General features: G+C 33.9%; 1 protein-coding gene across 2 annotated transcripts in view; it reads right to left on the reverse strand.

Moving 5' to 3' along the window:
• LOC144979892 (FK506-binding protein 15-like) overlaps positions 1–15891 on the reverse strand; it is a 50302-nt gene that overhangs the window by 11359 nt on the left and 23052 nt on the right. For both annotated transcript variants that reach the window (XM_078927145.1, XM_078927146.1), the window contains exons 17-26: positions 13780–13874; positions 12669–12771; positions 11461–11632; positions 9871–10007; positions 8057–8140; positions 7626–7697; positions 6838–6990; positions 3287–3379; positions 1048–1281; positions 590–697 (exon numbers count right to left, since the gene is read on the reverse strand). In XM_078927145.1, the coding sequence (XP_078783271.1) occupies positions 590–697; positions 1048–1281; positions 3287–3379; positions 6838–6990; positions 7626–7697; positions 8057–8140; positions 9871–10007; positions 11461–11632; positions 12669–12771; positions 13780–13874 (1251 nt within the window). The remainder of the gene's footprint in view (positions 1–589; positions 698–1047; positions 1282–3286; positions 3380–6837; positions 6991–7625; positions 7698–8056; positions 8141–9870; positions 10008–11460; positions 11633–12668; positions 12772–13779; positions 13875–15891) is intronic.

Raw genomic sequence — 15891 nt, forward strand, 5'->3', positions numbered from 1 at the left:
AGGAATAGAGAAGTAGAAATGATAGGAATAGAGCAGTAGAAATGATAGAAATAGAGAAGTAGAAATGATAGGAATAGAGCAGTAGAAATGATAGAAATAGAGAAGTAGAAATGATAGGAATAGAGTAGTAGAAATGATAGGAATAGAGAAGTAGAAATGATAGGAATAGAGTAGTAGAAATGATAGGAATAGAGAAGTAGAAATGATAGGAATAGAGAAGTAGAAATGATAGGAATAGAGAAGTAGAAATGATAGGAATAGAGTAGTAGAAATGATAGGAATAGAGAAGTAGAAATGATAGGAATAGAGAAGTGCCAAAGGAAAAAATAATAAAAGTATCTGACCAATCGTCTCAAAACAGAATTAATTATGGATAAATGTTTAGATCAAATTTTAATGATACCTTATAATATTTGAAATAAAATAAATACTTTAAATGAGAAAAATGAGTTTTGTTTCAGCATTGTCAAAAAAATAATTTAATAAATAAATTAAATTTCTAATTCTCAACACACCAACTTTCCTCATATAAATTATTGCAACATTAATTCAATCACAGTGGAAAAGTGTGTATGATGTATGTTCAAACCTTGACAACGTTTAAAATAGTCGATACAATTTCTGTTCCCTGATAATTCTCCTCGGGCTCAAACTCTCCTCTCAGTTGTTGGAACACGGAGTTCATCACCTTTTTCACCTGGAAGGAAAAGAAAAATGAAAATTTATTACAGGGAGGTAAAATCAAAATGATAAATATTAGAGAGAAGGGGGGGGGGTAATTCTGAGCTCACTCATGGAGAGAGAGGGAGAGAGAGAGAGAGAGAAAGAGAGAGAGAGAGAGAGAGAGAGAGAGAGAGAGAGAGAGAGAGAATCACAGCTAGAGAGAGAGAGAGAGAGAGAATCACGGCTAGAGAGAGAGAGAATCAAAGATAGAGAGAGACAGAGAGAGAGAGAGAGAGAGAGAGAGAGAGAGAGAGAGAGAGAGAGAGAGAGAGAGAGAGAGAGAGAGAGAGAGAGAGAGAGAGAGAATGAAAGAGATTATCTAACCTCTGCAGCAACATCAGGACCACCACCACTAATCCTTTGTACAGCGGACACCGTCGTCGTTTGTTGTGATTTCAACTCATGAATCTGCTGCTGGAGCTGTCGTCGCTGCTCTCTCATCTTTTCCTCTACCTCCTTCCTCTTGTCCTCCTCTTCCTCCTTCTCCTCACCTAATTCCTCTATTCTTTTCTCATATCTCTCCTTCATAGTGGCCGCCTGGCTACGAAGGTTGTCGTACTGGAATTGAAGACAAGAGAAAAAAAATGATCAACTCATTGACTACACGTCTGACAGGTTAAGACACACTTGCAGATGCATCGGTATATATATATATATATATATATATATATATATATATATATATATATATATATATATATATATATATATATAAATCCAACAGGGTTTTCATTTATTGTACTATCACACAGCCTTTCTAATATAGCTTTGCTTGTTCCGCCCCTAGAATTTGGAATAAATTTCCTTTAGAAATACGAGAACCAACAGCCCTAGAAACATTAAAAAAGAAACTGAAAACTCATCTTTTTCTGTCATGTTTCGGTGAGCAGCTACTCTAATGAATGACAAATGACTTTTTTTTTTCTTTTTTTTTTTTGTGACTGTGTGTGTGTGTGTGTGTGTATGTGTGTGTATGTGTGCTCACGCACATGTTGTTTGTGAGTGGAATCATGCTGTGCATGGGTGTATTGATATTTTTTTATATATGTACATGTCATTGTAATGCACCCAGACCCTGCATTATAAAGCGGGGAAAAGCTGCACTTAACAGATGTGCACTATTATTATTATTATTATTATTATTATTATTATTATTATTATTATTATTATTATTATTATTATTATTATTATTATTTTAAATTATTGTTATTATTAGTGAAATATAAATTAACATTGACCACTTGTTTACTTTTTTGGGGGTTTCACACGGGCCACAACTCTGCGTCTTTAATGAGATAATAGAATGTTAACAATGCAGTCCAAGTGAGCACACACTGGGAGTTTAAACCTTGGAAAAAATCAAAAGTGCCAGCAGTAGAACTCAAATCCAGGACCCTCGTGGCCATGCAAAACCACTCGGGCACCTCGACCTCTGTGAATTTGTAACCAGTTGGCTCAAAACTGTAACATGTAACGGTGGATACGACGTATAGTACTTATTTGCAGGTGTGATAACCCCATTGTTATAGTCTAATTGTTGTAATGGAAACACACTCAAACCAACGCAATAGAGTGTCCATTATTACAATGATTGCGTTCAGTTATCAGACTTGCATCAGATCCACCCCAGGTGTTCATATTAAAGTACACCTAGGGTGGATCTGATGCTTAAAATTCAACTTTAAGATGAATTTATAAAATTTAAGTTAATGTAAATTCTTTATAGAAACAAATAACAATAAGCCATTTAATTCAATTAAAATATTATAAACTAAAAACTCTAGCATTTCTATTGAGCATTATCCACTAAAATTGCTCAAAACACTTTACAAGGGGTCCCTAGCCAACAACAACATTAAACATGTAGGACATGTAGGATGAGACATGACGGTGAAATGTTTTAAGTTAACCATAAACTTCAATTTTAAGCACCAGATTCACCCCAATATAAAACTATTTTAAGTGGACTGGTCACATATGGTGTAAAATAAAATAAACGCTTGCAAATTGACTGTAATAAGAAATGTAAATGGACACAATATCCACAATTATGATGTTTGTTTGTCCTTAAGTGTTTTACGGCCCTTGCAATACATTTAGGTCATATCAGCACCAGCAAAAAGGAAGAAAACAAATTCTAGAATTACAATTAAAGCACCCAAGAAAAAGTAAGACAAAGGGGAATGGGTTCAAATAGGTAGGGAACAGGGGTAGATTTCAAGAGCATACCATCAATGTACTTACTTCGAGATCACATAACAGTCTCCACTAGACACAAGGAGGAACATACTCAAAAGTTTACAAGATACGTTCAACTGTACACAACAGAGAGATGATTTACAAAGAGGAAAAAAAAACACATCCCAAAACTAACATTATGCATTTGACTGCTTCCCTCTCAGTCAAGGGTCACGACAAAACCAAATAATCCCATTCCTAGACAAATACGGAAAACAACTCAGAAAATAGATATAGGGGGATAGAAGACACAGCGAGTGACCTGCCCTCCTGCCCACCATGGGAGGTCAAAAAGACCCCACCCAGCACAGACATGAAATCCTACCTTGGCCTTCCAGTTTTGCATAGAATCAAGTTCCTCTCTCAACTGGGTTAGTTCTTGATCTGCATTTGACCCTGACGACTTCAAGGCCACTAACTGAAATTACAAAAAAAAAAATAAAAATACATTTTCAATTATAAAAATAATAATCTAATGATATCAGAAACAATTCAGCTTGTTTTGTTTGTTTTTAAGGGCTTTACGGCGCTTGCAACACATTTAGGTTATATCAGCGCCAGTAAAAAAGTAGAAAATGGGATAGTAAAAAGTTCTAGAATTACAATTAAAGCACCCAAGAAAAGGTAAGACAAAGTGGAATTGATTCAAATAGGAAACAGATGTAGATTCCAAGAGCACACTATCAGAGTACTAAGTTTGAGATCATTTAAAAGTCTCATCCAGACACAAGCACAGGTCCCAACTAAGAGGAATACACTCAAATGTTTACAAATTATATATAAAATGTAAACAAAACATAATAGAGTGCATAACAGAGAGATGATTTACAAGACAAAAAATATCCTCTCCCAAAACTATAGCTATACATTAGACTGCTTCCCTCCCAGTCAAGGAATCCGGCCTGTCATTCCAAGACAAAGACATAAAGCAAGTTGGAAAACAGATACAGGGGTATAGAAAACACAATCAGTCCCTACCTGCCCACTATGGGAAGTCAGGAACCCCACCCAGTCAGCGTGTTTTGTGCTGCTTTGTGGTGTTGTGTTTAGAGTTACATTGATGATGTAAATTGCATTTATAATAAAAAGAAAATAAACTCAGGAACAGTTAATGCGTTTTTCAGAGTTGAATAAATATACTTCCATAAAGGGCATAAGTCCAGATATTCCACGTTTCTTAACTCTTATTTTGTTTTAAAACTCAACTTTCTCTATCTAGTTCATATCGACATAATACTAGTCAGTCACAAATACCACAAATGATCCCAAAATACCCTCAGTTTGAGTCATATAAAACGTCTTATTATCACCCAGTCACCAAAACATGTTATATATGTGATTACTTTAAATGTCATAAATTGTTTCTAAAACAAAAGAGAATATCTTGTGAAAAAAAATATATAAGTGGAGAGTAAAAGGCAAAAATGTAGTTGTGTAATGTGATTAACTGTCATATTCAGACATTTTTCCTCTGGGTAAACTTGTGATTATGAAAATTAAATTGAAATCATAATTCATAAAATTCATAAATTAAATATCAAATTAAACATTTATTCTGTTTAAAGTAGAGTTGAATAAATGTATTTCGATAACTTGCACCAAAAAAAAAATACTGTGGTCTATGGAATCTTCAAAATTGAAGTTACACAGACTTGAAGGGAAGAAAAAGAAGAATATTTAATGAAGCGTCACATATCCTCATATTTGGTCCCTTTACTAGTTGTAAACAAAACATCAAAATCATTATCTCACTCAATCCTAGAGATTTTTGCTACTTTTCAAAATTGGAAAAAAAATGTATTAAAATTGAGCATGTACAAAGATAGTTTTACTCAACTACCATTAACATGCAAAAATGAAAAAACATTAGCTTTGATAGTACGCCTATAATTTGTCTCAGAAAAAATGTAATAAATAGGCATGGGGTAAAAGTAACCCGGGTAAACTACGGATATAGTCGGTGTTAGGGTTGAATGAGTTAAAGCCATTGCCTTTCATCCAATTTGCCAAAATTGTGATACACTTCTCAATCTGGTATTTCATCAGGTCGGACGAGAAACAAAATTGATTTTTAATTGTAAATTTTAATACTGAATCTATATTAATACACTTTGATTTAGTCGAAACTTAGTCATCTTTTAAAAATTCAATTATTTGGACATTATAGAAGGAACAAAATTGACGTCACTCAGCTCTTTGTTATTGTTTTTAGACAGCCATTTTCGTGATAACTTCTCACAAGATTATATCAATCAGACTATAAATGTTCAAGATCTCCACTCCCCACCCCCTCCCCCCCCCCTCCCACCTGGTATGATAGGGTACATCTGGCTGGTAGGTTTTGTGAGCCTTTTAACTGACCACATAGCATCAATATGCGCCTCACCTCTGACATTTAGACTGAGGCAAGGGGAGGGGAGGGAAGGGAGTTGTAAATATCACCAAAATAAAAAAGGAAAAATATTTGAAAAAAAAATAAAAAGGTGTCTACTATTTCATGCAAAGGATTCTTTTCTCCACCTGGTCTCAATCACATTACCATGAATTTTTAAATGAAAATGTATTGCAAGGATAACTGATCTGTACCATACCCTATGGATGTGATTTTATATAACTTATTATCTAGAATTAGATAATCTCATCATTTTCCTTTTTTACTTGAAACAAAAAACACAATGGCTTGGAAATAGGGACAACAATTAAAAAACCGCCCAAAAAATCAATAATATTTAAAATATTTAAAAAATAAAAAAATAATAATAAAAAATAATAATAATAATAATAATAATAATAATAATAATAATAATAATAATAATAATAATAATAATGATAATAATAATAATAATAATAATAATAATAATAATGTAAAGAAATGATTTATTAAAGGACACAACAAAACAAAAAGCAAAGTCATGAAATTCGTAAACAAAAAATATAATGCCATGAAGAAATGTCATGACAAAGAAAAAACATTGTTAAGAACTTTTTTTTTTAATCCTTCAAAAAAGAACAAAATACCAGAATCTTGTATATAAATCTTGGAATGTAAACAGAGGGGTCGTGCTGGATATTTCTCTGCCATCATTCTGTTTTTTTTTAGTCATGTATTTATGTTTTCATTGGTTTTTTTTGTTTTTTTGGGTGATGGCTGAGGCAGGGTTTTGAGCCCGAAATGTTCCTTGTTTGGTATTCTGTTCTATTTTGAAGCAGTTATATTCATTTTATTAAATTACTTTTTACAGTCCACAATTTCTAGCAACTTAGTATCACTTTTAAAAAGTTCCATGGATATTGACCACAATAAAACATTGAAAATACTGAGGTATTATGATGGAATGTTGGCAATAAGGGTTTAACAAATAAAATAAAAGAGTTTTCAATAATTGTGCTTATTCTACTTTTTTTTTCGTGTAAAAAAAATATGTGCTCATGCTCCTTTTAAGGTGAAAATTTTAAACTCACATTGTCATCGAAATACTGAAAAAAATAATTAAGGGAAAAACAAAATGTTTATTCTGTTAACGATTTGAGTTATCATTTAATGTATAAAATTGTTACAATTTCTATGCGGACAGCTGTTGTACATCTCATTTTTCATGTTGAGTGTGGCTTCGTCACTAAGCCACACTCAACACGAACATTGAGATGTACAACATCTGTCCGCATAGACGAAAACATCTACTAGTCAACTACAAATCTACGGAACCACTTCAAAAATCAACAACAACACACAACAACTTAAACCCATGTAGCACACAGTCCTGACGATGGCCGTAAAGCCTGAAACATCGATGTAGACTGACTCCAACAGCATCGTAAATATTACAATAATATATATATATATATAATATATATATATAAGACAGGCCTCAATACCTTCTTTTCCAATTCGGCAATTTTAGCTGCCAATTCTTCCCTTTCCTCTTTGACCTCTTCCAATTGTCTATTGTGTTTATCCTGTAGTGAGGTCAAGACTCTTTCGTGTTTCTGTTGTAACCCCTGAGAGATCTCCTCTTCAAGTTGGGTTATCTATTTTTAGAAAAAAAAAAAAAAAAAAAGAAACAACATTAAAGTAGTTTTCTTTAGACCAATAATGACTGTGGAGCCAGAGTTTATCCAGATTTCTGTCGCACTAAACAAAAAGTAATAATTCCTTGTTACCCTTAGGATAGGACGCCAGTCTATTGCTAAGTACATGCATGCATGCCACGTCTGTAAACGAATTTCCATTTTTTTGGATGAATAAAGTATATATTATTATTATTATTATTATTATTATTATTATTATTATTATTATTATTATTATTATTATTATTATTATTATTTTATTATACAAAATCTATTAGACCCAGCAAACATTACTGGAAAACAGATCAATAGAGTAATAAAAACATGAAACATTTCTGTCGAACTAAACAAAAGTAACAATTCCTTGCTACCTTAAGGATAGGATGCAAGTCTATTGCTAAGTACTTAATGCAAAACCTATTAGACCCAGCAACCATTACTGGATAGACAGACGAATAGAGCAATAAAAACATAGGATGAAACATTTGTATAAAGCCAATCTATTTGATCATGAGGTATATGATCTGTTAACTGTAGTCATATGAGATCAAGGATAAAATATTTATTTAGTCCATTAATTTTATCTATGTGCTTACCCTGTTTTCAGCTTCCATGTCATTTGAAGTCTTTTGTTTCCGGAGTTTCTGTCTCAAACCTTCGATGGTGGACTAGATATTACAACAAGAGTTTCAAAATGTTAAAATTAATATTTTCAAACAACAAAAGTGTCACAAATACAAGTAGCTCCTTATTCATTTTTTTTTTAACGTGTTTTTTAATTATTCAGAACAAGAATTTTAATTCTCTCGCCAGACAAGTTTAGGAAAAATGACGATGACGATACTGATGATGAAGATGATGATGATGATGATGATGATGATGATGATGATGATGATGATGACCAATAATGCTGAAAAATATGATAACAACCGAAATAAAAAGACGGTCCACACCACAACGATAATGACGATGAAAATTACAGAGCCATTTGTGATGATACAAATGTGCACATCTATCTCTGTTCTACCTCATAGTTTATTTTGGTGTCTTCTAAATCTTCTTCCTGTTTCCGCCTCTCATCAGCCGCCTTCTTCTTCAAATCTACCAAGTTCTGAAAGCGAAATCAAAAAGGGATCATTTATAAAATCATCTTATGAAAATTATCTTTTATGTTTACTTTGATCACAGAGGTGAAATGTCAATGTTTGTGATCTGGCTTCCAATGAACTACAGTAGTAGAATGTGTGGCTATGTGGTCTTGTGGTATAACACTCACCCTTGGATTTGAGGGTCCAAGGTTCGAGTCTTGCTCTGATTAGAAAAGCTTCTTTACTCGCATTCTCTCACCATACTCAGGTATAAAATAAGTACCTGGCCATTAACAGTGCTATGTCGGAAGAAAATTGCCATTTTGCCTATCAGGCATTATGTCTTGTCCAATATGTTGCTGTTGCATAGGGACCCCTTAAAAAACACTTTGAGCACGTTTAGTGGAAAATGCACTATATAAATGCTCAAGTTAGATTATCTGGTAGTGACAAGTTACTGATTTAAATCAGCAGTGAAGAGGTAACATCGTTTAATAATAATAATAATAATAATAATAATAATAATAATAATAATAATAATAATAATAATAATAATAATAATAATAATAATAATAATAATAATAATAATAATGAAATTTATATATATTGCGCCCAATCCTCTATACAATAAAGCTCTAGGCGCATAACAATAACAATCCAATCATCTCTCTCTCTCTCTCTCTCTCTCTCTCTCTCTCTCTCTCTCTCTCTCTCTCTCTCTCTTTCTCTCTCTCTCTCTCTCTCTCTCTCTCTCTCTCTCTCTCTCTCTCTCTCTCTCTCTCTCTCTCGTTTCTCGCTCTCTCTCGTTTCTCGCTCTCTCTTTCTCTCTATCTACCTATATATCTATCTATCTATTTATCTATCTATCTATCTATCTATCTGAAGAGTTCGTGAAAGTAAGGGTTACATGGAAAGGACATGGCCTGATGAAAGGATATGGCCATGTTTATAAGAAGAATGTCAGCATCAGGTTCATGAAATGTAATTCATCGTGTCATATTTGTACTCCATCTTTCCTTCAAATTATATGGAGCTTTGGAAAACAGTTACTTCCCCTCCAAAGTCATGCTTGAGAAATGTTGGAGGGAATTTGACAAAAAAACTTCTTCTTCTTCTTCTTCTTCTTCTTCTTCCTCTTCTTCTTCTTCTTCTTCTTCTTCTTCTTCTTCTTCTTCTTCTTCTTCTTCTTCTTCTTCTTCTTCTTCTTCTTCTTCTTGTAATTCTTCTTCTTTTTGCATTCCCTCAAAGTAGGTTAAAACTGGTAGTAAAGAAGTCCCGGGTCCTCCGATGGTCATCAACATTGTCAAAGAGTTGCGTAGTGATATCCCTGTATCAGCCATTTCAATCTCACCCTTTCATTTAAAGCTTTCAATCCTGCAAACTCTTCATAGTGAATGGTTGGCTTTGACTCTATCTGCTGAAGAGTTTTTTGAATTGTTTTTTCTTTTTCTTCACATCAGCGTTGCACAGCGGTAGAGTCTTTGTTTCTTACCCAAAAGGTGCCGAGTTCGAATACTCGCTGTGCTGTGTGGCAAGTCATCTCATCCTAGCTCAGTTTGCAGCGCCTGCACTGCTGCTGATGTCTTCCCTTGGAATAGACCCTAAAGACAAATTTCCCCATTGGGATGAATAAATGGAATTTTATCTATTTATTTTTATTATGTATTTTTTTTTTATAAAAGAAAAACAGTCAAAAGAAGTCCCAAAAAATTTTTAAAAGAACAGCAAAGCCTTTTAAACATCGCAATCTTACCCTTTGCATTGTTTCATTTGAGGCTTTTAATTCGGCAAACTCTTCAATGTGAGCTGTCAGCTTTGACTCTGTCTGCTTGCGAGCTGTTTTTTCCTCTTTAAGAGAATTTGCAAGAGTGTTTATCTTCTGCTCATCCTCTGTTGAATAAGAATTATTCCAAAATGATAAAACATTCACAATTAAGATTCTTCCTTTTGAAAAAAAAAACAATACTGAGTTCACTTGTTCTACAAATCCTTTATAAAATTTAGACTTATAAAAAGATTTATTTTTAACTTTTAAAAACCAATATAAAGGTAGCTTGGGGCATTTGCTACACCAAAGTAATTTGTTTGTGTGTTTGTATGTGTGTGTGTGTGTGTGTGTGTGTGTGTGTGTGTGAGTAAGAGTGAGAGAGAGAGAGAGATAGAGAGAGAAAGAGACATAGAGAGAATGTGGAAGAGGGGGGGGGGGGGGGGGTGATTGTGTGGAGATGACAAATTTAGCAATCATAATTATAACATTTTAACTTATCTTTCTTAAATGAATGAGAAAAAAAAAAGAAAAAGTTTAATAAATCAATACAGTTTATAATAAAAGTTGAAGGGGGAAGAAGGGATCTGGGAGTTGGGTGTTAGGACATTTAGATTCTGCAGCTATGTGGTCTTGTGGTATGACAGTCGCTTTCGGATCAGAAGGTCCTGGATTCAAGCCTTGCTCGGCGCATAGTTGAGTCCTTGGAAAAGGCTCTTTACTCACATTCTCTCACTGGACTCAGGTGTAAATTGAGTACCTGGTCATAAACAGCGTTGTCTCTGTCCGAAAAAATGATAATATCGCCTAACAGGCATCATGTCCCATCCTACATGTTAAGTGTTGCTGTTGGCCAGGGACCCATTGTAAAGCGCTTTGAGCAAGTTTAGTGGATATTGCGCTATGTAAAAGCTTTTTTAGATTCTAGCGGTCTGAATTTATGAATATTATGGATGAACCCTAACTAATCACTACTCAAAATGGACTAATCAAATAATCCTCTGATTCCAACAGGATGTGGTGAGATGGGCTTCTATGTGGTCTTGTGGTATGACACTTGCTTTCGGATCGGAAGATCCTGGGTTCGAGCCTTGCTCAGTGCATAGTTGAGTCCTTGGAAAAGGCTTTTTACTCATATTCTCTTACCGTACTCAGGTTAAAATGAGTACCTGGCCATTGACAGCGTTGTCTCTGATGGAAATAATTGTAATATCGCCAGACAGGCGACATGTCTCATTCTAAATGTTAAGTGTTGTGGTTGGTCAGGGACCCTTTGTAAAGCACTTTGAACACGTTTAGTAGATATTGCGCTATGTAAAACCTCAAGTTTAGAAAGTTTAGGGATGAGGAAAAAACAATGTACATCTCGAGGAGAAAACTTCTAGGCTGAGAATGATCAAAATGATGATGAGGAGAATAATAATGATGATGATGATGATGATGATGATGATGATGATGATGACAACGACTACAACAATGACGATAATGATGACCGACAAAAACAACAACAACAATGAAAACAATGACAAGTGAAAGTGTTATTAAAAGTTGGTAATTCAATATTTATAATCAAATCACCTTCTCTTTGCAATTTCAGACGATCATATTCATCTTTAAACTCTGTCGTATTGGAAGTCAAATTCTGCAGCTTCTGTTTTAATTCTCCTTCGTTCTTCTTAAACTCGGCCAGGTCGAGCTGTAAGGTGCTGATTTGGGACGAGGCTCCACTAAGCTGAGTAGCTAAATCCACCTGAAACAATATCATAATCAATTTAGTGCTGCTGTAAGGTAAAATTAATAAGGTTCTAAGTGATAAAAAAGGACAAACATCTGGGCAAAATGCTGTATCTATTTTTTTTTTTAAAATAGGGTTGGGGGTCAAAAATGTTCTATACAGCCCGTGTTAAAACAATAAAGTAAAAACAGCAACTATCCTAGACAACTATACAGGAGCTTTTAAAAAGCATTGACAATATAACAGTCCAATGTTTGGGTTTTTTAAAAGGGTTTTACAGTGCTTGCAACACATTTAGGTCATTTCAGCGCCAATAAAAGGGAACAAAATGGGATAGACAAAAAATTCTAGATTTAATTAAAATCATACAAGAACGAGTAGGACAAAGGGGAATTGGTTAAAATAGGGAATAGATGTAGATTCCAAGAAAAAGCTATCAGTGCACTTAGTTTGAGATTGCCTAAAAGTCTCATCCAGACACCAGCACAGGTTCCAACTAAAGGAATATACTCAAATGTTTACGAGATATATTCAAAACAAAAAATAATGTAATACTATAGTGACACTATACATTTGACTGTTTCCCTCTCAGCCAAGGACTCCGGCAAGGGACAGGACAAAACACAAGTAATCCCATTATACAAGACAGAGATAGAAAGCAACTCAGAATACGGTTATAGAGGGAAAGAAGACACAGCAAGTGACCTCCTGCCCACCATGGGAGGTCAAAAGACCCCATCCAATCCCAGTGACAAAATGTGAGTAAATAGCCTTTTCTTTTAATAGAAACACTGTTAAACCAACGCAAAATATTCTCTATTACAGCAATGTTAAAACAGGTTCATAATTGCATCCGGTAATCTGAGCTGCAAATATGTTGACGTTGGTTAACCCCCAAAACAATACCAAATTGAACCAGTGGGTCCCATAGAAATGTTCATATTCATTATTGTTTTTCAACCTTTAACTCTACGCCAGTATAGTTAAATAAAATGTTCATATTCTTTCTTCATATGTTTTTAAAAACTCTTAGATAAATAAAACAAAATACCTTTTCTTGTTCCAGCAACAACAGTCGTGTTTGAGCCTGAGAGGCTGTTGATTTGTAACCTTCATTTCGCTCTTCTAACAAGGACTGACTTTGTTCTACATACCTGGCAAAGAAAATAAATAAGTAAATAAATAAATAAATAATACAACAATTTTTTTTTCAAATATAAATAAATAAATAAATAAATAAATAAATAAATAAATAAATAAATAAATAAATAAATAAAAACAATGAAATACATAAATAAAAATTAATCAATTAATCAATTAATGAAAAAGGTGGTTTGAGTAGGAGACATGGAGAAGATATGGACAAGCACAGTTCTGGTGTTTTTCTTATAGTCTGCAAATAATTTGGTAGAGTTCAATTGACAGTATATGCAGCTAAGTAAAATGCCCACTCTACCCGCAATAACAAGTGTTAACAACACAGGAAAAAAATCCATGTGTAAACTTTAATGTTTGAATCTGCAAAGTAAAATTTGTGTTCTGAGAATTTTGTTTTAGACATTTTTTTTCTAAACTGGTGTGTTGTGAGGAGCAAGGGGCCCCGAGAAGGACTACCATAGGAATTGTGAAGTAAAGCCATTAATCCTTTTAAAAAAAACATTTTTTTAAAAATTCCCTTTATTCATCCCCATGGGAAAATTTTGTTTTTAGGGTCGATTCCAAGGGAAGGCTGAATTAACCCTCGCAATCGCAATTGCGGTGCGTGAATTGAGGTAGGGCGAGGAGACTTGCTCAAGGTCACACAATGTGGCGAGTAGTGAAGCTCAGTACTTTTCGGGTACGAAGCGAAGACCATACTGCTGAGCCATGCTACCCTATAATTTTGAAAGTCATTTGGAGAGATTTTAGTGAAAACTGATCGGTTCTCTGGTAGTCTAAAAACAAAAACAAAGAGCTGAGTTATGTCAATATCATTCATTCCATAAAGATATATATATATATATATATATATATATATATTATTGTAATATTTACCACGATGTTGGAGTCAGTCTACATCGATGTTTCAGGCCTTATGGCCATCGTCATGACTGTACGTTACATGGGTTTGGTTTGTTGTGTGTAATATATAAATCATGGATATTTCAGTGGTTCAAACTTACTTCTGATTTTTCTGTAACAAATCTGTGATGCGTTCATTTAAGTCTTGCACTTTCCCACTTTGTTCAAATAGCTCTTTTTTCAAGCGATCATTTTCCTGGGGATAACAAACATAACATAGTCATGAGGTGTGCTAAGGCTCACAATGAAAATACCAAAAATGACATATCAGGAAGCAGGCACTGGTGTAAGATAAAGATAATCTGACTGGTAATAAGGAGATCTGAGGTTCGATCCCGAGTCAAGGTAAGCTGATTTTTTGGGATGGTTAATTTTCTTGTATTTTTCGTTCTTACTTTGTCTGGCACTGTTTCATACACGCTTTTTTCAGATTGTGATCACAATACAACTTTCCAATAATGTGTCTGATAAAAATTTTGGCATATCAATGAGTTTATCCAGTTCTGTGTGAACCAAAGTGGGGCATATACAATCTTACAAAATAATCTTTGCATCTTCAGGACATGTGAGAGAAAAGTCTAAAGAGCAAACGCATTCAAACTTTCCCTCCTTCAATCATATGATAAGAGTTAGGATCAATGTAAACTCAATCTTCACCGACAAAAGGTTGCAAATTTTCTGGAATAAAAAACTATATAAGGCAGAGACATTATTTTTAATGTGAGATGTTAGCACATCAGCCACTAATATGCTCAAAGCACTTTACAAGAGATCTAAAGACAACAGCAATACTGACCAAGTAGAACAAGACATGATATCTGAAAGGCATTTGTATCATTTCTTTTCGACTGAGACATTTTTATTTCTAGCCAGTTCAGTTACCCAATCTACATCTAAGTAAGGTGAAAAAATATGAGTAAAGTTAGTTACTTTCCTAAACTCAAGTATATCTACGGCAGGAATCAAACCTTTGACCTCCAGCTCGCAAGCAGACTGTGACAGCACAAAGACAATGATTTGATTGTAAAAATGTGTTGTCAGGTAGAGTTCATTAATTGATATTGTGCAACTGTTGCTGCTTGAAGCTCCAAGAAATAAATAACAACAATAAATGGGAATAGAAGCTTCAATTAAGTTTACGAAAACAGATAATGAGGATGGTTCCTGTTTCCCCTTTATCAACAAAACACAATGAATGAAAAACTTCAGAAAAAAAAGAGAGATGAGAGGATAGCATTGTTAAGGTGAATAAACAAAACAATGAATATATGATCCTTACACTCTTGCTTTTTGGAATTCCAAATGTGTTCCCAATCGCTGCAACGAGCCTGCAAAGGCGTGTTGGGAACAAAGTTTGAATTTCAAAAACCATGAGTGTAAGAAATCTTTCATTCTACTCCTCGATCGATTCATATTCAATCATCTTTGAATAAAAGACATATTCAAAAACAATTGAATTATACTTTTTTTTTTTTTAAGAAACTGATTTTTAGATAAATTTAATGCTTGACAATCTGATGTGCACAACTTATTATTGTAAACATGATATCATTACCCGCTACTATTTAGGGAGAGGGGTGGAATAATCAGTGTTATTTGTTTGTTTGTTTTGTTTTTAAGGGTTTTACGGCGCTTGCAACTCATTTAGGTCATATCAGTGCCAGTAAAAAGGAAGGAAATTGGATAGTAAAAACAATCTAGAGATACAATTAAAAGAACTTGATAAAAAAGTAAGACAAAGGGGAATTAGTTCAAATAGATGTAGATTCCAAGAGCACACTATCAGTGTACTCAGTTTGAGATCACCTTAAAGTCTCACCCATACACCAGCACAAGATCCCACTAAGAGGAATACACTTAAATGTTTACAAATCATCTGCTAAAAAAATAAATAATAACAATAATACAATAATAATAATAATAATAATAATAATAATAATAATAATAATAATAATAATAATAATAATAATAATAATAATAACAATAATAATAATAATAACAGTACATAACAGAGAGATGATTTACAGGGAAAAAAATATCATCTCTCAAAACTATAACTATACATTCGACTGTTTCCCTCCCAGTCAAGGACTCAAGCCAGGGTCAGGACAAGTAATCTTATTCCAAGACAAAGACAGAAAGCAATTGGAAAACAGATACCGGGGGATAGAAGACACAGCAAGTACCTCCCTGCCCACTATGGGAGGTCAGAC

The sequence above is a fragment of the Berghia stephanieae genome, chromosome 9 (genome assembly GCF_034508935.2).
Source record: "Berghia stephanieae isolate SIO BIC M18660-M18661 chromosome 9, UCSD_Bste_1.3, whole genome shotgun sequence".
Classification (NCBI taxonomy): Eukaryota; Metazoa; Mollusca; class Gastropoda; order Nudibranchia; family Aeolidiidae; genus Berghia; species Berghia stephanieae.